Source organism: Eretmochelys imbricata, chromosome 1, assembly GCF_965152235.1.
Source record: "Eretmochelys imbricata isolate rEreImb1 chromosome 1, rEreImb1.hap1, whole genome shotgun sequence".
NCBI lineage: Eukaryota > Metazoa > Chordata > Testudines > Cheloniidae > Eretmochelys > Eretmochelys imbricata.
The window spans coordinates 10,261,964-10,285,024 of record NC_135572.1 but is presented as its reverse complement, the minus strand read 5'-3'; the positions used below and the strand labels follow the sequence as shown (position 1 = coordinate 10,285,024).

Here is a 23,061-nt window from a genome sequence, read left to right as displayed (position 1 = left end):
GTAACTCAGCTGACTTCAGCTGAAGTATGTACACCAGGGATGCCCTTGCCCCACTCTCAAGGGCCTGGGACTTGCCTCCTTAGAGACCTTCTTCCCCCAGGCCCAGCCACGCTGCTCTAGCCGGATCCTCCTTGGCTTACAAAGAGGAGGCCGTAGGCCAGGCCTTCTCCGGGAGGGGCTCCTCGCCTTTGATCCAAAACAGCCCAAACACCCAGGCCGTTGGGGCACCGTCCAAGGGTCATCTCTTCTTCCAGGGCTAGAGCCTGTTTACCCCGACCTTACGTCAGCGAAGTGGGAGCTGGGGCCGAGGAAGGACTGAGCAAACGCTGAGTTGCTTGGGATCCGGACCACCCTTAGCACCATCTCCTTTCCACTGGCTGGGTTTGTAGAGCGGGAAAGCAATAAATCAATCAGAATCACTGTGAAGAAGTCTGGCTCCTGCTAACACAGAGCAGGGACTGCAGCTCGTCAGCTGCAGCCTGCGGGGCAATGGACTCTGAGGAGCGAGCCACATGGACTTCCTCTCAAGGGACCACAGAGCAGGGACAAAGCATTTGCAACCACCAGTGCAGGCCTAGAAAGTGTGGGTATTGTCAGAGATGTGACTGTGGAAACGGCCCCTTCTTACATCGGTCCCCTCTGAGCCCCCCGACTCGCGTCTGCCGGCTACACTGGCACAACTGCATGGCCGGTCCCCTTCGCTCTGGAGAGCCGGCAGAGACACAAGAGAGCAAACGGGATTCTATTCTTCCTGGGTCGGCAGCGGTGAAATCCCAAACACGGGATGCCTATTCCCGGTTGTGAGGCAGGAGACAGGAATTACCCAGCTTGAGAGCCCAGGAGGCAGGATTCTGACACACTGACAAGCTGGAAAACAAATCTTCTTACGGGTAAACAGAGTGAATTTCTCGGGGGGGGGGCACCAAGAGAGACCATCACCCCACAGCTAACCTTGTACGCAGCCTTGCCAAATCATCATGAACATTTACAAGCCCAGACACAAGATCTACTGGCCCACCCTCACCGCAAAGGTGAAAAAACCATCAGGCAGCCAGCTCACGAGACCTTCAGGAGGGTGTTTTAATGGTGATGCTGCAACCAAAAAACCCCATAGACCAGACACTTTCTGCTTCACAGAGAAAGGAAAGCTGCTCCTATCGGAGAGGTGGGGGTTAGACAGGAGAATGGAAGCGTGAGTATAATTTTTGGTGGTGCCCAGAACGGGTCCAAGCCCCCCTTCCCGCCTCCCTCCGCACCCCCCACCTTCCTTGTAAGCCGATATATATTTTTTAAAATAATGTAAAAATGGACTGGAAACAGTACGCGTTTAACAGTTTCCCTATATTGCACAATATCACTATTGTAAGAAAAAAAATATTTAACTAAGAATATCAACTTTATTAATACTCTTTTGAATACGGAAACAACCCAGCACTCTTGGATCAATAACCCACAAAAGCAAAAAGCTCTGTCCAATTCGCTATTGTACTCCAATCTCATAAATCTTGATAGCCAAGACTGATGAAAACTCCTTTTCTTATCTTTTAGATTTGCACATCTTTCTTTTGTATAACTTCAGTTTGCAAGCTGGGTGTCGAACTCAGGCCACCACTTGATCAATTACCTTTTTGTTCTTTTTCTCTGGGTAATTAAGAATTTCTCCATTGTTGATTATTATTACACAGAATTAATGGGGTGGGGCTGAGGGGTTTGGAGTGTGGGAGGGGGCAGAGGGTTGGAGTGCAGGGGTGAGGGCTGCGGGGTGGGGCTGGGGATGGGGGGTTCACAGTGCATGAGGGGACTCAGGGCTGGGGCAGTGGGTTGGGGTGTGGGGAGATGAGGGCTCTGGCTGGGGGTGAAGGCTCTGGGGGGGGCTGGGGATGAGGGGTTTGGGGTGTGGGAGGGGCTCAGGCTGCGGGATGGGGCCGGGGATGAGGAGTTCACAGTGCAGGAGGGCGCTCAGGGCTGGGGCAGAGGGTGAGGTGCGGGCGGGTGAGGGCTCTGGCTGGGAGTGTGAGCTCTGGGTTGGGGCTGGGGATGAGGGTTAAGACATTCCTTTCCTCTACCAGGCTGGAGAACAGGCAGAACTGGATTACTGACATGACTGTGCAGAGCATTACGACTGGGGATGTACACTAATTTAACCGGATTTGTGTTTTTAACTATTATACAAATATTTCAGCCTCATAACCAAGATGAAAGGAATCTAAAAGGGTAAATCTGCATTAATTTGCACAGGGAGGTAAAGGCGAAACTCTGTTATTGGGGACATGGCCAGGCTGAAAGCCAGATATTGTAAACAGGTGTTTCTGGACCTATTTATGACTCTTTCACAGTCTGCGCATCTCTTATCTTGGACAATGAAAATCCATTAAGGTGCTTCCAAGTTCTCAGTGCTGTAACATTCAGGTTGCGAACACTTGATGGAAATTTGTCCTACCTGTAAAACCAGTGTTTTCAATCGAATTTAAAAGAATAACAGAGGGAACATTTTTCTGTGGGTCTTAAGGGTTTGTTTTTATAAAACTAATTTTTTAGATAAAGTGGAGTGGTCACCTTATTAAGGGCTTGTCCACACTGCGGTTTCACACTGAGATGAACTATACCAGCACAAGTCATGGTTAACTGAGCATGGATTGTCTACACTAGGAGCTTGCACAGATGCATCTATGTTGGTGTAAAATAACCGTGTGCAGACAAAGCCTGCAAGTCAGACAGTCTAGCACCCACAGCAATGCACCCCTAAGAACCACATATAAAAACAAAGGAAAGAAATGACAACTCCTAAGCAAAGAATGGGGCTGGGGATAAGGGGTTCACGGTGCAGGCTCAGGGCTGGGGCAGAGGGTTGGGGTCAGGGGTGGGGGCAGGGTGAGGGCTCTGGCTGGGGGTGCAGGCGGCAGGCAGCTGCAGGGCTGGGGCTAGAGAGGAGGACTCCCCACGGCCCTCTCCCTGCTGGCAGCAGTGAGCTCCGGGGGAGGAGCCCCCACTCTCCTCCCTCTCCCCCCCGATATGACACTCACCCAAGCCCCAGGCTGCTGCTCAGGAGGTCCAGACAGGATAAGCCCCCTCAGAGTCGCCTGCCGGGGGGGGGGGCTGTCGTGCCGCTACGCCTCCTCCCCTCCTCCGGCTCAGCAGTCAGCCTGCCACCGGCACCACTCCCTTAGCCAGCAGCGACCGGCGAGGGCGTGCAGCACAGAGCAGCCGCCCACTGCCAGGGCGCAGGTGAGGTAAGGACGCTCAGGGGAGGCACGCGGGGCCAGGGGATGCTCGGGGGAGACACATGGGGGCAGCAGGCGGGGCCAGCGGAGAGACCTGGCCCTTAACATTAGTGGAACTGGGCCCCTGGGGCCCTGAATTTGCTGGAGCCCGGGCACCAGGGGCCCATACAAATCGCCATCCCTGCATGTAGCCCCAGGAGACCAGAGACACACAATGAGGCAGGGTCCAAGACAGCTGGCCCTATGGGAGCTCAGCCCCTGCCCAGCGCCTATTAATAATAAATGCCCCTTTGCGTTTCTACAGCATCTTCCTTCCAAGGCACTTCACAAACATCAGATTCATTAAGTCTCCTACAACCACCTTCTCCCTCCCATCAGAAACATTAGAAAGACACTGGCTGCAGTGGGCTGAGAAACCTATGTCCTGTCTGTGGCTCTTCCTTAAGCTCCCCGTCTGATCTTGGCCAATCCTCTCCTCTCTGCTTCCCCAGCTGTACGAAGGGCGTAATAATAATCACCTGCCTCTCGAGATGTTAATTCATTCCTAACTGCAAAGGCGCTACACAGTAACTCCTCGCTTAATGTTGTGCTCCCGAAAAATGCTACTTTAAGCAAAACGATGTTAAGTGAATCCAATTTCCCCATAAGAATTAATGTACATGGGGGGATTAGGTTCCAGGGAAATTTTTTTCGCCAGACAAAAGACTATATTTTATAGACACACACATACACACAGTGTAAGTTTTAAACAAACAATTTATTACTGTACACAGCGATGATGATGGTGAAGCTTGGTAGAGGTGGTGGAGTCAGAGGGTGGGATATTTCCCAGGGAATGCCTTGCTGCTAAATGATGAACTAGCCCTCGGCTGAGCCCTCAAGGGTTAACACATTGTTAATGTAGCCTCACGCTCTACAACGCAGCAGGAATGGAGGGAGGAGCGACTGCATGGCAGAGAGAGAGAGTGTGTGTGTGTGAGACGCATTGCCCCTTTAAGTACACTGACCCCACTCTAAATACATTGTCTTTTTTAAAAAAGGAGGACTTGTGGCACCTTAGAGACAAACAAATTTATTTGAGCATAAGCTTTCGAGAGCTACAGCTCACTTCATCCACTTGTACTCCTTTTCTTTTTGCGAATACAGAGTGACACGGCAGCTACTCTGAAACCTGTCTTTTTAAGTAGATCAGCAAGTTGAGACAGCAGCGGCTGGCTGCAAGCTCCCTCTGTCCTGAGCCCTGTCATCCACCCTGCTCTGTGGAGATGGGGTAAAGGAGCGGGGGCGGAGGGGACACCCTGACATTAGCACCCCTCTCCCCCGCCTCTGCACAGCAAGCAGGAGGCTCGGGGAGCAGCTCCATGGCAGTGCGGGGCGGGACAGATGAGCTGCTGGCAATTGGTAGACAGCTGGGCGGCTGCCGCACAGGGAACTTAGGGGAGGGGGGAGCTGATGGGGGGCTGCCGGCCCACCCTGGTACCAAACCCCACCAGCTCGCTCCACCAGGCTGCTCTTCCTGCAAGCAGTGGACAAAGCAGGCGGCTGCCAAACGTTAGAAGGGAACATTGCGCAACTTTAAACGAGCATGGTCCCTAATTGATCAGCAACGTAACAACGAAACAACGTTAACCGGGACGATGTTAAGTGAGGAGATACTATACTAAGGTGAGGTAACAGCAAGCCCATTTTACAGATGGGGGAAAGAGGGCGACAAAGGGTTAAGCGACCAGCCTGAGGTCTGAATCAGTCTGCAATACAGCTGGGAATAGGTCCTAGGAGTCCTTGCTCTAAACACATAATGGGCCTGATTCTGATCTCACATACTCCTGTTTCCCACTGGTGTGAGATCACAACCCGGCCCAGGACTGGGCCGTTACTCTACAGCTGGGCTACTGCATTTTTAAAGTACAGGTGTCTGTCCACGCTACCATTAAAATCCCTCCATTGATCATCAGACGCAAATCCAGGACAACAAGCTGGCTTCCTGCTGGTCAATACCACCCTGATAGGGACAAGTCTAGGCAGCCCATCGCTGTCGCCGGGAGGACTGAAAACCTGTCCTCTGCCGAGCCCTGGGGCAATGATTGCGTGTTTCCTGGCATCACCAAGGCCTAGAGCATTCTGGCAGCCGCGGGCCTGGGCTGTTGGTGATCTCAGCTGATTCTGGGGAGACGCAAAGGGTCTTGTGCTCAGGACGGGGCTGATAAAGGGAAGTAGCTGCTGGCTGCCTTTCCACATTCAGTTTGACAATGGAATGCACATTTAGCCTGTTGGAGACAGACACAGCCCCTGTGGCGTGGGGGAACTGGGCATGGGGAAGTGTAGAGGAATGCATCCAGTCAGGGCGGCAGAGCACAGCTCCTTGGGGCTCCCTGGACAGATGGCAGCGGGGCCCCAAGGTAGGAGCAGACACAGAGCCACCCAGCAGACTGCCCTCGGCACAGGCTGGAGGTTTGGCCCTTTGCGATCATCCCATCTACCAGCATTTCCGACGCATTCACAATCGCAGCGCCCAGGAGCAGCCATCACCACTGGCACATGTTACCAGCCAGTATCAGCAGCTGCAGTCATTTAAACTGAGCAAATTCCTGGAGAACAGACGCTTGTCCTCTTCCCCCTTTTTTGCCACCAGATGAAACCACCGAGAACGTCACAGGTCAGCTCACCTCCAGCAGAGGCTGCAAGAAGCAGATCGAGCCAAGGATGGGAAAGCAACGCAGCGCGATGGCAACGCAGCAGAGAGAGCACCAGCGCAGAAAGGCCCCAGACATGGCCTGGCTGGCTCTGCAGCCCAGAACAGGGCTCCCTTTGTTCTCGCACATCTGCCTCCCTGCTCAGAGCAAGAATCCTGTTAACTCTCTTCTTATAGCCCCGGGCCTCCCGCCGCGCTAGGGGAGAAGATAATGGCATGAGGAGACTGACCGGGCGGCTTGGAAAGAACCCAGAAACACTGTGCATGTTCTTAAAACAGATTCTCACACTTCCCGGCACCGCGACCCCCTTCTGACAACAAAAATTACTACACAACCACAGGAGGGCCAAAGCCCGAGCCCCACCGCTCCGGGTGGGGGGGGCCAAAGTGCAAAGGCTTCAGCCCCAGGCAAGGGGCCTGTAACCCGAGCCCCGCCACTCAGGGCTGAAGCCCTCGGGCTTGGCTTCGGCCCTGGGCAGTGGGACTCGGGCTTCAGCCCCAGGTCCCAGTAAGTCTAAGCCACTTTGGGGTCCTGTCTGACAGTTTGAGAACTTCTGTCTTAAAACAACCATACATCTGCAGCAAAGGAAGCCCAGAGCAATGGGATGGGTGCTGCCAGTCCCCCTGCCGAGGGTCTCTCTGGCCAGTGACAGATCCGAATGGCAGCTCAGAACCAGGCCCTGTTGCTGTCTAACGTGATTTGGGTGGCGAGACACATGGAAACCAATGACTTGTGGAATTTAATCAATTCCTTTCCACAGATGGGATCCTCTGAAGTTACCCAATTCCTTTAGAGGATGGTAAGACATACCCAGAGGAGTTCTGCCTAGCAATTCCACTCTTTCTGTCCCCAGCCATGAGCAAAGACACCATGGTGTCTAGCATATGGACACAACCTCAACGAGGAATGAACATGCCTGATCTCAGAGCGACCTAAAAGCAATCGGTAATCTATCATTTCCCCAGGAGGCAGCAGCCTTACAGGACCAGACCCATGGTCCCTCTAGCCCAGTCTCCTGTCTCTGATAGTGACCAGTTGCTTCAAAGTGACGTTGTTGGGGTCAAATTCTAACCAGTACATTGTAGTAGAATGTAGTATCGTCACCAAAAGCATAAGTGGGTTCAAAATGGAATTAGATAAATTCATAGAGGATTGGTCCATCAATGACTATTAGCTAAGGTGGTCAGGGACGCAACCCCGGGCTCTGCATGCCAGAAGATGGGACTGAACGACAGGAGATGGATCACTCGAAAATCGCCCTGTTCTGTTCATTCCCTCTGAAGCATCTAGCACGGCCCACCGTCAGAGACAGGATACTGGGCTAGATGGACCACTGGTCTGACCCAGTACGGCTCTTTGGAGGTTCTTATGCAGTTTAATCCTTCCACAGATACTTTTCCCCAACCCTTTTGCTATTATTCATCCACTAAGGATTTAAAATAGCTGTAGATAAGATCAGCAAAACAACCCACTGGCAGAAAGATGATGAGAAAGTGAGACAGAAAGAGAGAGAGAAATTACTGTGTGGATAAGGAAATGGAAAGAAAGCTTGTTGAAATGCAGAATGCACCTCCCCCACCCCCACCAGCCGGTCTCTCAGCTGCTAATTTTACAAACCCTGCATTTCATCATCCAAAATTCAAACCTGAGTCCTCACCTGGGAAGGCATCGGTGAGATTCTCATCCCTGTCTCTGGGATACAGCCGGGAAAACACAGCACAATGCGCTTTTATACTTCCATCTGGAGACTCTGCAAGAAACCTGCCCCCCCTCGCGCTCCCTCTGCAAACTTCACACAAGGCACTGGCTGTCCAGAAAGTCCTCCGGCACACACACACACACCCCACAGCCTCGCTCTCTTTCTCTGGGCTGACCTTCTCTCTGAGCTGCACAATACTTCCTGAAAGAGCAGGCCCACCAAAGCAAGAAGAAAAAAAAACGCCACCCAGAATTCACTGGGGCTAATACTTCCTCCTCTCACCCCCAAAAAGTGACACCTCCCAGACCTTGCGCTGCCGGCTGCTCACCACCAACCACACAGCATAAAGGGAGGTTACCATGGCTGCCAAGAAGCACAACAGACCAAGATTTATATTACTAGCTCCCCCTCACACTCCCTGAATTTAAAGGGCCATCTATCTTATCGGTATTTATTTATTCAGCACTGTACAATGACACACGAACACAGCCAGTCCCAGGCCAAGCTGAAGGACAGATACAAGGGGCACCGGGAAATCCAGAGGTAGTGATTAACGGAGTAACTATATCCCCCAGATTCGCTTCTTGTGGATAACTCAAAGGGCAGGGGTTGTCCTCCCGCCCTGCCTGGGATGCTATAAGACCGGCATGATTCCTGCTACTTTCACTGCTGTGGGTGAAAAGCAGCAGGGAGAGGCTGGTTAGTTTCATTCATAGCTTGGGATATCTATGAACAGCAGCGGAGTGGTTTGCCGGCAGGTGCTGAAAGACAAGAGCGCAACCATTCCTATTTAGAACAGTCCTTAGCTGTCCCTGCGAGCCTGAGGGTTCGAAACTTCCTTTTTGGTCATAAACGAAACCGTAGATTCTGCAGAATTCAGTCATTTGGGTCCCCTGCCGCCCAGAGAACGTGTCCTACAGATGAGGGGCTGGGTGGAATTTTCATGCCCTTTATTTGGTACCACGCAAGCCCACTACAAACGGTTTAGGACAGGAAGTGAAGAAGAATAGCTTGTCCATCGTAGCCACAGGGGGAGCTGATGTAGGCAGAATGTAGCTACCCGATTAGGGATTTTTGCAGGACACTACGACGGAGTTCCTTGCTGCCGTTCAGTGTTCCGCAGGCTCTTTAATAAGCACATGTGAGCCAGCCCTTCGATTCCACCTCTCCTCCAAGAGATGGACCCTCCAGCTGCACACCACCATTCTGGGGCATCACCTCGTTAGTGACATCAAGGGAACAGCCCCATCTACTGGGATGTCACACTCTCCACTCCCTTGCTATCCTGGGCAGTCATTTACACCTCTGCAAAAAAGGATCCAGCTCGGTCCAACTTGCACAACAACGAACGGGGCAAGGGCAGAAGAGACTCGAGCCCCCTGACTCTCTGTGTGTTTGGGGCACAGGGCTGGGCATGTGAATCACATTAATATCACTGGCTACAGTAGGAAATAGGCAAAAAGAAAAGGAGGACTTCTGGCACCTTAGAGACGAACCAATTTATTTGAGCATAAGCTTTCGTGAGACGTGAGTTGTAGCTCACGAAAGCCTAGGCTCAAATAAATTGGTTCGTCTCTAAGGTGCCACAAGTCCTCCTTTTCTTTTTGCGGATACAGACTAACACGGCTGCTACTCTGAAATAGGAAATAGGGTAACTGGAAAAAGTAACAACCAGATCACCAAAATGCACTCAGCCCCTGCAGGAAGATCAGGGCCCAGAGGCTTCCGGACCCTCCCATTATAGAATCATAGAATCATAGAATATCAGGGTTGGAAGGGACCCCTGAAGGTCATCTAGTCCAACCCCCTGCTCGAAGCAGGACCAATTCCCAGTTAAATCATCCCAGCCAGGGCTTTGTCAAGCCTGACCTTAAAAACCTCTAAGGAAGGAGATTCTACCACCTCCCTAGGTAACGCATTCCAGTGCTTCACCACCCTCCTAGTGAAAAAGTTTTTCCTAATATCCGATCTAAATCTCCCCCACTGCAACTTGAGACCATTACTCCTCGTTCTGTCATCTGCTACCATTGAGAACAGTCTAGAGCCATCCTCTTTGGAACCCCCTTTCAGGTAGTTGAAAGCAGCTATCAAATCCCCCCTCATTCTTCTCTTCTGCAGGCTAAACAATCCCAGCTCCCTCAGCCTCTCCTCATAAGTCATGTGTTCTAGACCCCTAATCATTTTTGTTGCCCTTCGCTGGACTCTCTCCAATTTATCCACATCCTTCTTATTTGGAGATGTATCCAGGGGCTTGGTCACTGCTGTATTACATCAGTTTTGGAAGCATGTGTAGTCGCTGGAGTGAGGACTGAGCCCTTAGATGTCTAAGCTATGGCCAGTTCTGTATCAGTGCCCGTGTGAATTCAATATCACACATACACATGCTATTTGCAAATGCAACAAAGGGGGGGAAACAGTCCCCAAAACACACAGACGTGGCATACCCGCCTCCGGGGCATGATGAGAATTAACTGATGTTTGCAAAGCACCTCAGAGAAAAAGCCCTACCTAACTGTTAAAGCTATCCTGGGGCCTCATCCTGTGAGATGCTGAGCACCCTCAATGGCCACGGACTTCAGCAGGGCCCCAGCACCTCACAGGATCAGGCTTTTCATCATCATGTTGCTGCCGTCGCTGTTGGGTTTACTCTGTTTATAGAAGAACCTGTGCTCTCCAGAGAAACCCCCCAGAACAAGACCCGAATTTAGATCTCTCCCAACTCAGTGCTCAGCATTTGCCAGTGAAATTCCCTTTACTGAAACCCTGAACTATTCATGTTCCCTTGGATAACCGCCTTCTCCTGTACGCTGGAGCCTGCCAAATATGGGCCCTTTTCCATTATTTAGTGGAGAAGATAGTACAGTATTCGTGGCACAGAGGCGAGCGTCAGGAATGAGTGATGCTGAGCCGACCAGACTGAAAATTTCTTACACTTGGCAAGATAGGTAGCTCTCGTAGAGGGTTTCCTGCTGCCGACGAGAACTTGTCTGACTTGATCAGAGCAAGAGAGCTCCACTGGGTTCAGCCGTGGAGCTTCCATACCGCGAGGTGGAGCGACTCGAGATTCGGATGTTGGAGGCGGCCATGTTGCTGGGTTATTGGGTCCGGGAAGAGTAGCAGGGTGACCGGGGTTTCCACGGACATTTCCAGGAGTGATGTGTACCAGTGCTGGAAGGGCCAGACTGGAGCTATCCATATCACAGAGCTTGGTCCCTGCGGATCTTGAGGAGCACCTTGTGAACGAAAGGGACGGGCAGGAACGCGTTTAGCAGACGCCCTCCCCCTGGGAGGAGGAACGCATCCACAATGGAGCCCGGGCTGTGACTCAGGAAGGAGCAGGACTGCTGACACTTCCTGTTACGTTACGTGGCGAACAGGGTCTATTTGTTGAGCTGGTGGTTGCCATTGAGGTGGCCACAGCGCCGGAGGAGGCTGGCAGTGTCGCCTAGATCTAAACCGCCTGCTGCTGGACCTATCCGAACAACAGGACTCCGCCTCAGACTCTGAAAAAGAAGACCACGGAGGAGAAGACTACTCAGTGGTGCCGAAGAGCAGTGCCGAGCCTCTGGGGACCGATCCGGATCCTCCCCGTGGGTGGCCGGTGCCAGAGATGGGGAGCAGTGTGACATCATCGCCGGCTTGCCCCTAGATGGACTAGGCAGCCTGGCTAACACCGGTGCCTCGTCCCTCCTTGGAGAAGGCGGAGCCATCAGGTGACTACGGTCCTGCACCGCCTCACATGTCTCCAGAGTGGAGGGGAGTTGAATGTCCCAGCCATGATGGTCCGTAGAACAGTAGTGGACCAGACTCGACTGGACCCCTTGCGGGGCAGGAGTTGACGAGCCCCTGGGAGCTGCCGGGCCCGAAGGAGGCTGCCGCTGTCTCTTGAGGCACAGGAGGGGGAGAGCGCCCCCTCTCTGGGCACTTTTTCTTCTGGGGCACCGGGGATACAGAACGGCGCCTACCAGAAGTCTTATGTTCGGTGCCATGTCGGTGCCGGGAGTCCTTAGTCTCCGTTATAGGAGCCGCCTTGCACGCCGTCAGCGTCAGTGCGTTGCGCACGGAGGAGGAGGGACTCAGCACGGCCTCCGCCGGCCCGGGGTCGGATTGCAGGCGGCGGGCTGCCTCCATGAGGATAAGCCTGAGTCTCTGCAAGCGATCCTTACGGGTCCTTAGCCAAAACCCTTTACAAACGCGGCACTTGTCCTTGTGACTCTCACCAAGGCACTACAAACCAGAAGTGTGCGGGTCACTTTTTGGCATCAACTTTCCGCAGACTTCACACGGTTTGAACCCCAGCAGCCGAGGCATGCCCCGGCGGCGGGGGGGGGGAAGGGGGAGTAACCCCCACAGTAAAAACTTAGCCTACTACTACTATGAACTTAAGACAAAAACGATGAACTATATACAAAACACAACAGCACACTGCTAAAGGCGCTTGCAGAAGCAAGAGCGAGGGAAGTTCCAGCTAGCCGTCACAGGAGGTAAAAAGGAACCAAGGGGATGGTGGGTCAGCAGGGCCCTATATCGCGCGCCATGAAGGCACAACTCCAGAGGGGCACCCAGGCCGACCCTCCCGATGCTGCTCGGGGAAAAATCTTCCTGCTATGCATGCGGCGTGCACACACCTGATTGGAATGGCCATGAACAAGCACTCGAAGAAGAACTAAGAGGAACCTGCAAGATAGATACAGAAGAAATCCTGCCTCACACCCATGCAGCATATGAAAAAAATCAAAACAAAAACCCCAGCCAGAGTCTTGACCCCGAACAGAGAGAAGAGCCAGAGACTTCACAGAGTCCGCCAAGGACGTCTCTATTGATGTGGCAGTCACTCCGATATTACAGTGACAGACAGGCAGGCGGGCGTGCGTGAAGGTAGCTAGACAGACAGAACCGAACAAGGACTATGCACATAAGAATTATTAACATATCTTGTTTAATTCTTTGCTCACCGTCACCATTCGCACAGTCACGACAGGGCCGTCCTGAAGGTTCTCAATCATTTTCTCCTCGCCTTCTCAACCCCCCAGGTGTTGCCCCACAAACCTCTCTGCTCTGTTGGGTTTTAGTTGACAATTTTTTTTCGTTTCCTACTAATATATTAACTTTTTAAGAAGAGTTTCTCTGCATAACACAGACCAGAGACCCTTGCTCAGTAAGTACACACTGTGACATTTCACAGTGAAGGAGGGAATCTTACACAGCCTATGTGCTTGTCACTATCGGTACTCTGGGAGCTGCTTTGCGCATTTGTGTCAGTGGGATCACAGCCAGTTTCACCGTTGTTTATGGCTAATTTCACAGAGGCACTGGGACACGAGCTGATGGTGAGGAAACATGATCCAGAGCAGTGCTTCTCAGCGTTTTCGGGTTGATGCCCTCTTATTTGAAGTCCAAAGTTTTCAGGACTCCCTTACGTTTACACTAGAAGTAAGAGTAAAACATGGATCAATGATACCAAAGAACTGGTGCTAAGCGTGTGTGTGTGTGAGAGAGAGAGAGAGAGAGAGAGACTTCAGGCAAATCACTTAATCTGCCCTATGCCTCAATTCCCCACAGAGGCAGTACTTGTGAGCGTAAAATCTAGCAATGACTGATTGTTCAGTGCTCGCATGCTATGATGATGTGGACCATACAGCTACCTAGATAGATACGGAATGCCTCTCTGCGGCTGACTTATAGGGAAAAGTTGAGCGCCTCTCAGGCAGGTCAGTGGTTACAGACAGCTCCTCTTGCTGGAAGGATCAGCTTGATTTTGCTGGCAGTTCCCCTTTGCATTTACTTTCAATTCTCTACAAGATATAAAACTATCCTCCAAAAATGTTTGCAGAACACTCAACTGTTCTAGAGTAACAGCCGTGTTCGTCTGTATTCACAAAAAGAACAGGAGTACTTGTGGCACCTTAGAGACTAACCAATTTATTGAGCATGAGCTTTCGTGAGCTACAGCACCCGATGAAGTGAGGTGTAGCTCACGAAAGCTTATGCTCAAATAAATTGGTTAGTCTCTAAGGTGCCACAAGTACTCCTTTTCTTTCAACTGTTCTAGCATGTCATTTTCATGCCCCAAATCGGAGGCGTCGGTTGCACGAATTCAGCACTAGAGAGCAGCATTACACCAAATAAAACAGACAAGACCTTTATGCCTGTATCATGTCAGACGCATACGACTGAGCTAGGCAGCGACAATCACTCTATCCCAGGGCAGCAGCCATGGCTGCAACATCTCTTCCCCCATGAGCCACTTCCTGAAAACCCCAGGAAATCTCCCCGGAAGGAGCGAACCTGGGAACAGTCACTGTAACAAGACAATGTTCAGTGCTGGTTCATGTTCAAAGGACTGCACAGTCCTCCTCCGCTAGGGAGTCGGGAGCCAGTGTCAGAACAGCCCCAGATGCTCCTGTCATAGGAGCTGTACATGTTTCTAGAACGATTATACCTCCGGAGTCCCTCCTCTCAGGTCCTGTGTACAGATCACTAGGCCACGTCTCTGTCTACTAAACCACTACCAATGACCATGCTTTGAGATTTATACAGCGCCTCACATCTGTGTGCACGGAGACCGCAGCCTGTCACGCTGACCAGCACTGTCTCCTTGTGCACCCGTCTGTTGTCTCTGGTCTTGTACTTTGCTTGGAAGCTCTCTGGGGCAGCTACCATCTGTTTGTTCTGTGTTTGTGCAGCGCCAAGCACAACTGGGTCCTGGGCCGTGACTGGGGCTGCAAGTATGAGGATGATACAAATAAATAATACTAAGCCTTGTCCTTGGCATTCCCTCCGGGTGGTGAGGAAGGATTATTATCCCCAGTGTGGAGGTGAGGAATTTGGACACAAAAATTATTGCCCAAACTTTCAAGAGTGGCCTCTAATTTGGGGTGCCCAAGTTGGGACCCCCTGGGGCCTGATTGGCAGTGGGGCTGGGCACTTGGACCTCTGAACAGCAGGCATGGGGGAGGTCCCTGAAGCTAGGCACACAAAAATCTGTGACTGCTTCTGCAAAACGTGGCCCTTGCCCAAGTACCCAGAGCTGAGTCAGGTGCAGACCTGGGCACCAAACCCAGAGAAGTCCTAGTCTCCTGCTCTAACCACTAGACCTGTAAAAGTTTATAACGCTTATAGAGAGAAGAAAACGCACCCTGTTAGTGGGAATCGAAATCAACATCACACAGTGCCACCCATCCAAATGAGAAACCAGGGCCAGCTGCGGACGGGCAGGCGGGCGAGCAGGGCAGTCATCCTGGGCCCAACTTTCAAGGGTGCTGCCACACTGCTGTGCAACTTGGCTTTTTAATATTTTTTTCTCCATTCTGATTGGAGCAAAAGTAACTGGCCACTCTGATTGGCTGGCTGTTTTTTTATTATTATTATTTTGCTTTGCTGATTGGCCGGATGTGGTTGGTTTATTTTTGCTCAGCTGCCAGTGTTCAGCAAAATGGACAGGGCCACTCCTGAGGGAGATCAGTGATTTCTCTGATACTCAACATACACGCCCCTTCCCCTCAGGGGATCCAAGTCTCTTCTCTGTAGTCGGTAGCCTGCTACAGAGTGACATTCCCCAGCACCAGCTCAGAGCACCACAGCTGACCAGTGCTGTGTGATGGGGCAAATGCCAGCAGGACTGCACGCCCAGCAGTAACCCACGCCGATCTGGGGGCCACCATGGGCTCCCCGTGGGGACATCGGTGACCACCGCTAGGCAAAGGCTTCGGGCTGCAGTTATGGAAAGAAAGCCCCCATCCCAGCCCTGTCCCAGGAAACCCCCCTTTCTGTCTACACCCAGCGATTGAGCTCCCTCTCCCCTCCACTGTCTGTTTCGGGGCGCCCAGCGTCCTGCCCACCCTTCCAGACGGGAGTCCCTCGGCCAGAGCCACAAGGTGGAAAAGGTCACTGAGCTGAGCGACATCCAGTATGAGCACTATGGTCATTTTCCAGGGGACACACAAAGATTTGGGTCGATGGCTCTAAGCACCGTCTATATGAAAACGGGTCCGGGAAGCGCAGACACATCTACATAGCTCAGGATCTTCCTCAGACCCTTCCTGGACTTCACGCCCACGGCTGCCCCCGGTGACCCAGGTCTGGGATTCACAGCTCATCCAACAGACTGGTGAGAAGCGCACTGAGCTCCGCATGGGGTCAGCATCGGTTCCAGCACCCCTGGGCTTCCTCGGAGGTCCCTCACCCAAGCACGGACCCAGCCTAACCTGGCTTAGCTCGGGAGACCTGAGGAGAGCCTGGTGAAGTGGCCCTCAGTGAAGGCACCTATCCCACCCCTGGCCTGCATCCGATTCCACAGTCACTGGACTTCCAGTTCCCCCATTAGCCTTACCTGGTGACCGTCCTCTGGGACAAAGCTCTTGGCGGCAGCAAGGGCGGTCGGCTTGGCAGGGGGGGCACCTTGAGGGAGTGGGGCTTAGTCTCCAGCTGGTGGCGTTTCACTGGCAAAGGGGGCAGCGGTGGTTTCCCCTTCCCTTCAGGGACCGCTAGCCCCAGAGAGAGCTTGTCTCTGGCTGGCAGCGGAGCAGGCAGCGGAGGGGCAAAGTCAGCGAAGGAGGGCAGTTCGGAGCGACAGGGGACAGCGGGGGACAGTTCAGCAGAGACAGGAGGCGATGCTGAGGAGAACTTGATGGGAGGGCGACACCCCAGTCTCGGGGGGATGGGTGGGGGCACCTGGCTGAGGCCGGCAGGGTTCCCCATCTCCGTGAGAAGAGGAGACTTTCTGCTGGCTGGCGTGGGCGAGTCACCTTTGAGCTCCGGCTCTGCCTGGGCGGTCACGGCATCTGCGCTGACCCGGAAAATGTTGCGTTTCTTGGGGACTGGCCTCCTTGCTGCCACCACAGGCCCCTCCGTGCCTGGTGGAGCCTCCATGAAGGCCTTCTGGAGGCCAAAGAGGATGCGCTTGCGATGGCCTGGCAGCAAGATCCCGATCTGAGTCAGCGCCTCATCCGTCAGGTTCCTGCAGTCCGACACCTTCCAGAGGTCATTCTTCTCAAAGCTCTCCAGGTACTGGTCCAGGTGAAGGGCTCTGAGCCATTCAGCTACAAGCAAGGACGCCCCTTCCTCCATCGTGGGACGGGGGAGCTCCACCTCAGTTCATTTCTCCACCACGTGGTGAGCTTCAAAATGGCGTCCGCACCTAGAAGGAAACAAAGAGCTCGTTAGAATGTGCAGGCATCAGAGCATCAGATAGGGAGGGGACAGAGACCCAGTCTTGCCTCTCTTCCTTTGGCTGTTCCACAAAGCATCCCGCTGAAATCCCATGAGATTGTTACCCCATTTTACAGAGGGGAAAACTGAGCCCCGGAGACGCTAAGACCAATATTTTCATGATACTGTCTAGATCGAAGTGGGCTGATTTTCAGACCAGGCTGTTCTATTCTATCCAGGTTCTTATATTGCCCTCATCAGCACAGCATCCAAGCACTTTAGCCCCCGTGAATGCCACAGAAGTCAATAGGAGCAGTGGACTGTCAGCACCTCTGAGAAAATCAAGCCACTCGTTTGGGTCCCTACTTGCAGCTTTAGGAGCCTCACTTCAGACAGCCAAACAAATCTAGCGGTTTGCCCCAAAGTCAACCACATCCAATGCCGATTAATTTCCCCAGAAAACCCAAGCCAACATGAACGTCACCTACAAACCCACAGAGCAGATCGAGAAATGAGGAAGCTCCCACCTTGGAGTAAGTATCAGCAAAAATCACCCCTGAGAGCCAAGTGTGTTCGACTGAAATAGTCTCTCCAAAGGGAAGTGGCGGGAGAGATACGGATATTAAAAGCTGGACTGGTGATGCAGTTGGGGAGAGACTGCAAGGAACACTCCTACGCTGGCTGGGCCACCTGCCCCAGTCTGGCTCTTCCATCTCTAACTCCTAATATTCCTATCAGGAGCACACGCGAAAGAGGCAGGAGAGGGTAAATATGGCACATTGGGGACCAGCACAAACACAACAGACATCAACCGCCCTGCGTACATGGGGACAAGGGGACATCCCATTCAGCAGCAGCAGAGGGGTGGCTGGATGGAAACCAACAGAGCAGGAACTGGTGCAATGTTGAGAGCGCCTCTGACGCCCAGAAAGTCAAGCCAGTGTCCTCACGAGGCCCAACGCTTCTCCGACTGAGAAACGCTCCTTTAACTCTGGCTCCTTGCTCACAATGCCAAAACCTCAGCTGACCACAGAGCTGTTACAGCGTCAGAAGCAACACTGTAGTGAAAACGCTCTGACACGTTCCCCTGGTGTTATGTGGACCGGTGTGATCTGCTAGGTCACTCCAATCCTCAACTCTGGGAGCCAGCCTTGCCCTGCTCTGCTGTGAGAACCCCCACTCCTGGGCTGGTCACACCCAGCCTCTGGCATGTAAACTGCTCCCAGCACACGAGTGAGCACTTTTGGCCAGAAGCTGCTTGGATTGTGCAAGCGAATGACACTAGCCAATATCTCCAGTCCCAGACACAACCTTAGGAACCTCCGTCTTGCAGTGTCCAGTTATGCCCGCTGGATGCGGCAAGCTTATATGAGTTTGTCAATTTAACAAAGAAATTGATATGTCCCAGGCTTGTTATCCCAAGGGGAGTCTCTGACATGCTTTTCAAACCAAACGCACTGCTTCAGGTAGAATAAACAAACAGATTGACTTATAATCACTTAAAATCTAAACACAACAAGTCAGATTTGGTCAAATGAAATAAAAGCAAAACGCATTCTAAGCTGATCTAAGCTGATCTTAACACTTTCAATGCCCTTGCAAACTGAGATGCTTCTCACCACAGGCTGGCTGGTTGCTCTTCAGCCAGGCTCTCCCCTTTGATCAGCGCTTCAGTGGCTTGGTGGTGGTGCGTGTAGATGGAGGTGCAAGAGAGAGGAAGAGCATGGCAAACATCTCTCCCTTTTATCATGTTCTTCCTTCCCTCCTGGCTTTTCCCCCCACCCCTTCAGAGTCAGGTGGGCATTACCTCATTGTAGTCCCAAACTGACCAAGCAAAGGGGAGTGACTCACTCAAGAGTCCAACAGATCCTTTGCTGCTGCCTAGACCACTGTCCTTTGTTCCTGTAAGGCTGGGCTGGGTTTGTTCCATATGTGCCCTGATGAGGTGTGAACTGCCCCTCTGCTCCTGGAGAGTTTTGCCTGGGCTTGTTTTAAGCCATGAGGACACAATTTCAGCCTCATAACTACATACATGAAGTTACAACCTATAACATTACTATGACAACAATGCTCAGTGTATCATGAGCCTTCCGAAGACACCCGACATGACAAACTTTGCATTGGATACCACACAATCATAAGGATGAACATGGGGGTGCAGGGTGTTCCCCCAAGGTACCGAGTGTCACACCCTCATCATGCTGTTTGCTGTGGGATAGCCCGTCCAGAGAAAGATCTTCCATCCTTCAAGGTGCTACCCTGCTAGCATGGTTCCTTGACACACACACACAGTTCAGAGAAATCTCCCCAAATCTCTTATTAATTATCAATATTATTATTTTTTATTTGTATTCTCGTAGCACCTTGGTGCCCCAGTCATGAACCACGGTGCTAGGGGCTGTACTAGAACTAAGAGATGGTCCCTGCCCACAAGAGCTTATAATCTAAGAGACAACAGATGGATACAGCCAGTCAGAGAGGGGAGTACCGGGAAACAATGAGACACTATTAGTCTGCAGGATGGGCAGGGGGTCTCAGCACACCACATGCCTGACCACCAGGGATCTCCTTGTTTTCCCTGATTAATAAAAAAAAAAAAAAAAAAAGACCCATAAAATTCTGTGTTTTTCCATGATTAAAATGAAACGCTGAGCCTTAGTTTCCCTAGCCACAATCTATACAGGTATCAGTTGAACACAATGTTTTGTAGATATATTTACAACATTTAGACAAGTTGGAAGCCTACTACTGCCATCCATCATTAAAATAAAATAAAATAACTAGAATGATACTGTCTCAGTGTATTGTTCCTCTACTGTTGTCAACAGTCCTTCTGTTTCAGCCGCATCTTCGTTTCTCATCATTTAGTTTATGTTTAGCGCTTTCCATGGGTTCTACAATTCCCTGCCTTTGAACATAATCTGCTGCCTTGCTGCATAGAGTACGGAGCAGCCCATTACCATCAACGTGAAATTTGTCCTTGCAAAACTCAGCGACACAGTCTTTAGGGGGGACTTTCAAAGTTTCCACCACCTTTTCATAACTTTGCTTACTCCTGTCTGGAGGCCAAAGTGAAATCTGAGATGCATTAAACCACAAACCCGCTGAGTAACTGCTCGATGCCGGAAGCAGTTCGTTGGAGTATGTTTAGCGATGTCAATTTAAAGCGTGTTCAAAAATCAACTACCCAAGGCGGAGGTTGCAAGCATTGAATAAGTGACACCGGTACTTTCAGTAAAATGTAGTGAATGGTTAATCTATGTTTTTATTTTTTCACAAACGGCAAAAAACTAAAGATTCTCTGTAAGAACGCAAATTTCGGGTTTTTCCGTGGCAAACGGATTTCTAGGATCCCTGCGGACCACTGTCCCGTTTTCCGTAGGCATCACGGCGAAGGAGAATTTTGTGGAGGGATTTGAAGGAGGACAGCGAGGGAGCTTTGCTAATGGAGACAGGGCGCTCCTCCCAAGCATGAGGGCAGAGGCGACACGTGAGGGGGGGGGGTCACATGGAGTGACACGCCTCTCCAGATCTCTGCCAGGGTGGGAGTCGAGCTGAGCGCGGTGAAGGGGGATGTGCCTGGGAAAGGCACCAGCACCTACAGCTCTCGCTGAGCCCCGCTAGGGGGTGCCCAAAGCAGAGAAGAGAGACGGGCTGGCAGCACGGCTCTGCCAGAGTCCCATCCCTTGCCATGCCCCCATGTCCCATGCCCCCTGAGTCCCACCCCTTCCTTGCCCGCAGCCACAGTCACCTGCTTGGCTGTCGGTGTCTGGAACCCGTGCCTGCAGCGGGGAGGCAATGGGAGAAGAAAGTGGGGAAGGAGCTGTGAGGGGAGTGCGGGGAAGGTGGTGAAGGTGGTGACAGCTTGCAGCGGGTGTGGAAAAGGGGCCAGAGGCAACGCATGGGGCGGTCACATCCTCCTCCCCTCCCACCCCCAAACCTTTAAATTGTGCTCCCCGCCATCCAGAGTTACCGGTTGTCTCTGTGTGAGGGGCAGCAGGGGAGAAAGCAGAAAGGGGCTTACTTGAAATTTTAACAATGGGCAGAGGAGGCTGCCTCATGGGCTGAGGGGAAGCACCACCCAACAGCTACAGCAAAGGGGACCTGCTAGGTAGGGTGGGGAGTCACTAGGAAGAGCCTTGCTGCGATAGAGACGGGGGGAGCCAGGGGAGAGGTGCAAAGAGAGGGGTGATACGGTCAAAGCGGCAGCCTAGGAAGACAACCCTAAGAAGAATGGATCCAAGCAGGGCACGGTTGTATTTGTCAAGGCCGGAGAGAAGGAAGTGGCAGTAATGATGAGAGGCTAGATAAGCTTTCTAGCTGCAAGATTTAGACATCGCCAGGAGGTGAGGACCTAGAGAAAGGTGCAAGGCCCAGGTGGTGGTGTCCATAGCACTCGAGAAAGTAGGTAGCAGGAAGGTTTTTTTGTGGGGGTTGGGGCGGGGAGGGAGGTTCCAGAGCTCTGTCTGAGCCATGTTTTGCTTGAGCTGATGGCTACACAGCAAGGAGACATCAGAGAGACAGGCCAGGATTTTAGTTTGGACAGAAGGAGTCAGGCGTGGAGCACAGAGGTAGATCTGTGAGTGGACAGCAGAGGAACGGGTTTTGAATTTGTGCTTGTGGATGAGATTGCCCGGAAATAAGGTGTAGAGGGAGAAGCGAAGTTATGTTTTCTGATCATATACAAAGAAGAAGGGCCATCAGCTAATGATGTCAGAGTGGCGGGAGACTCATTAGTGTCCGGAGCACAGCAGCTAGCTAACGAGGTGACTGAGGTGAATGGAATTCATTAGCCAGCCCAGCATGTTGCTGCCGTATAACGCAAGAAGACTCCTGCTTTGTATTTTAGCCACTGCTGATGCCTCGTGAAAAGCAGTCAAAGTTGGAACGGTTTAAACTGAATCAGGTAACGCACAATCCATTCTTTAATCTGCTGGGAGGTGGTCTGTTCTAACGGGTTCTTAGCACCTCTGAAATGCAGCCACCTCTGGGGTGCCTGCCAAATGGTGCCTCACAACACTGCTAAACAGGGAGGGGGAAATTCCAGCCAAGGACACCGGGACAAAACCTCTGCTCTTAAGAGTAACAAGGCATGGTTAACGCCCCCACAGAGCAGACAGGCCTGAGGTTCTTCAGGCTGCCTCCTGCTCTAACACACAGATTAACCGTCTCAGAAGGAAGATAGTCTGTGCTGACCATGCTAAGATTTTAACCTGCAGTTGCAGGGAGTTAAAATATTTCAAACCAAAGCTCAAGCATCCGAACCACACCTCCGACACGCTGTAAGAAAGAGCATGTGGAAGGGAAAAAGGAAGGAAGTGCAGGTAGCTTTCTTATCCCTCCCTTAGGTAGGGGAACTAATAGGGGAGTTTCTCAAGGACTGGAATGACACTCTCAGGTTGAGCTGTCTGAGGTTGGTGGTTAATAGAATATCCACCCTGACCCTCAGCACCTCTGCAGATAGAAATAGTTCCCTTAGACAGCTCGCTCCTGGAGCTGACGAAAAGGGAAGAGGTTAGAGTGGTGGAGGCTGATCTTCCCCTCTTACCAACGTCACTCAATCAGTGGAGGTCAATCAGCTTAACACTGAGCAAGAAGAGAATCAAGACACCACGTTCTCTCAGCCGACGCGCCAGCTGGCGGGACGTGAGCACGCTGTTACATGGGATTTGCCATCCTGGCTTAGATTCTTGCTCCATCAAAACTGTAATCCACCCTGCTGCGATGGGTTCTGAGAAAGGCAAGAAAACTGAAACAGCCTCACCCTCCTGCCTCAGGAGAGGACATGTTCTCCCCCGACTCCCGCATAGGCCAAGATCTCATTCTCCAAAGCATGAGACTCAATCACACTGACCACCTTAGCTTGCACAGCTACACATGCTCCATAGCGAAGGCAAGCAATCGGGACCAGAGACCACCCTCAGTTACACCGTGGAGTGGAGTGACTCCATGTTTCCACCAGCGCCCTGGAGACTACAGATTGTATCAAAGAAGAACCAGCCGAATGAAGGAAAGTACAAGATGATTTCAACATCACTCCCCCCTCAGCCTCCCAAAGGGCGTAACACTCCCAGCTAGAGACCCTAACACTCCTTGTGAGGTGGAAGAGGGCAGAGTACACAGCAGGGCTGCATCTAATTAAACCAAAAAGAGCAGAATTCATGCTCTTCAGCGGGAACAGAGTATGAGTATGTCTGTATTTCTATCTTCACAGAGCCCGCTGCAGGGAGGGCTCCAAAGTCCCTTCTCACCTGGGTTAGAGAAGTCTGGGAGCAGCCCTGGAGCAGCCAGAGAACTC

At 52.0% G+C, this 23,061-nt stretch overlaps 1 protein-coding gene across 2 annotated transcripts in view; it reads right to left on the bottom strand.

The window, feature by feature from the left end:
- ARAP1 (ArfGAP with RhoGAP domain, ankyrin repeat and PH domain 1) overlaps positions 1-23,061 on the bottom strand; it is a 178,010-nt gene that overhangs the window by 103,894 nt on the left and 51,055 nt on the right. For both annotated transcript variants that reach the window (XM_077831760.1, XM_077831726.1), the window contains exon 2: positions 15,946-16,752. In XM_077831760.1, coding sequence (XP_077687886.1) covers positions 15,946-16,682 — 737 coding nt within the window. In that variant the 5' untranslated portion in view covers positions 16,683-16,752. The remainder of the gene's footprint in view (positions 1-15,945; positions 16,753-23,061) is intronic.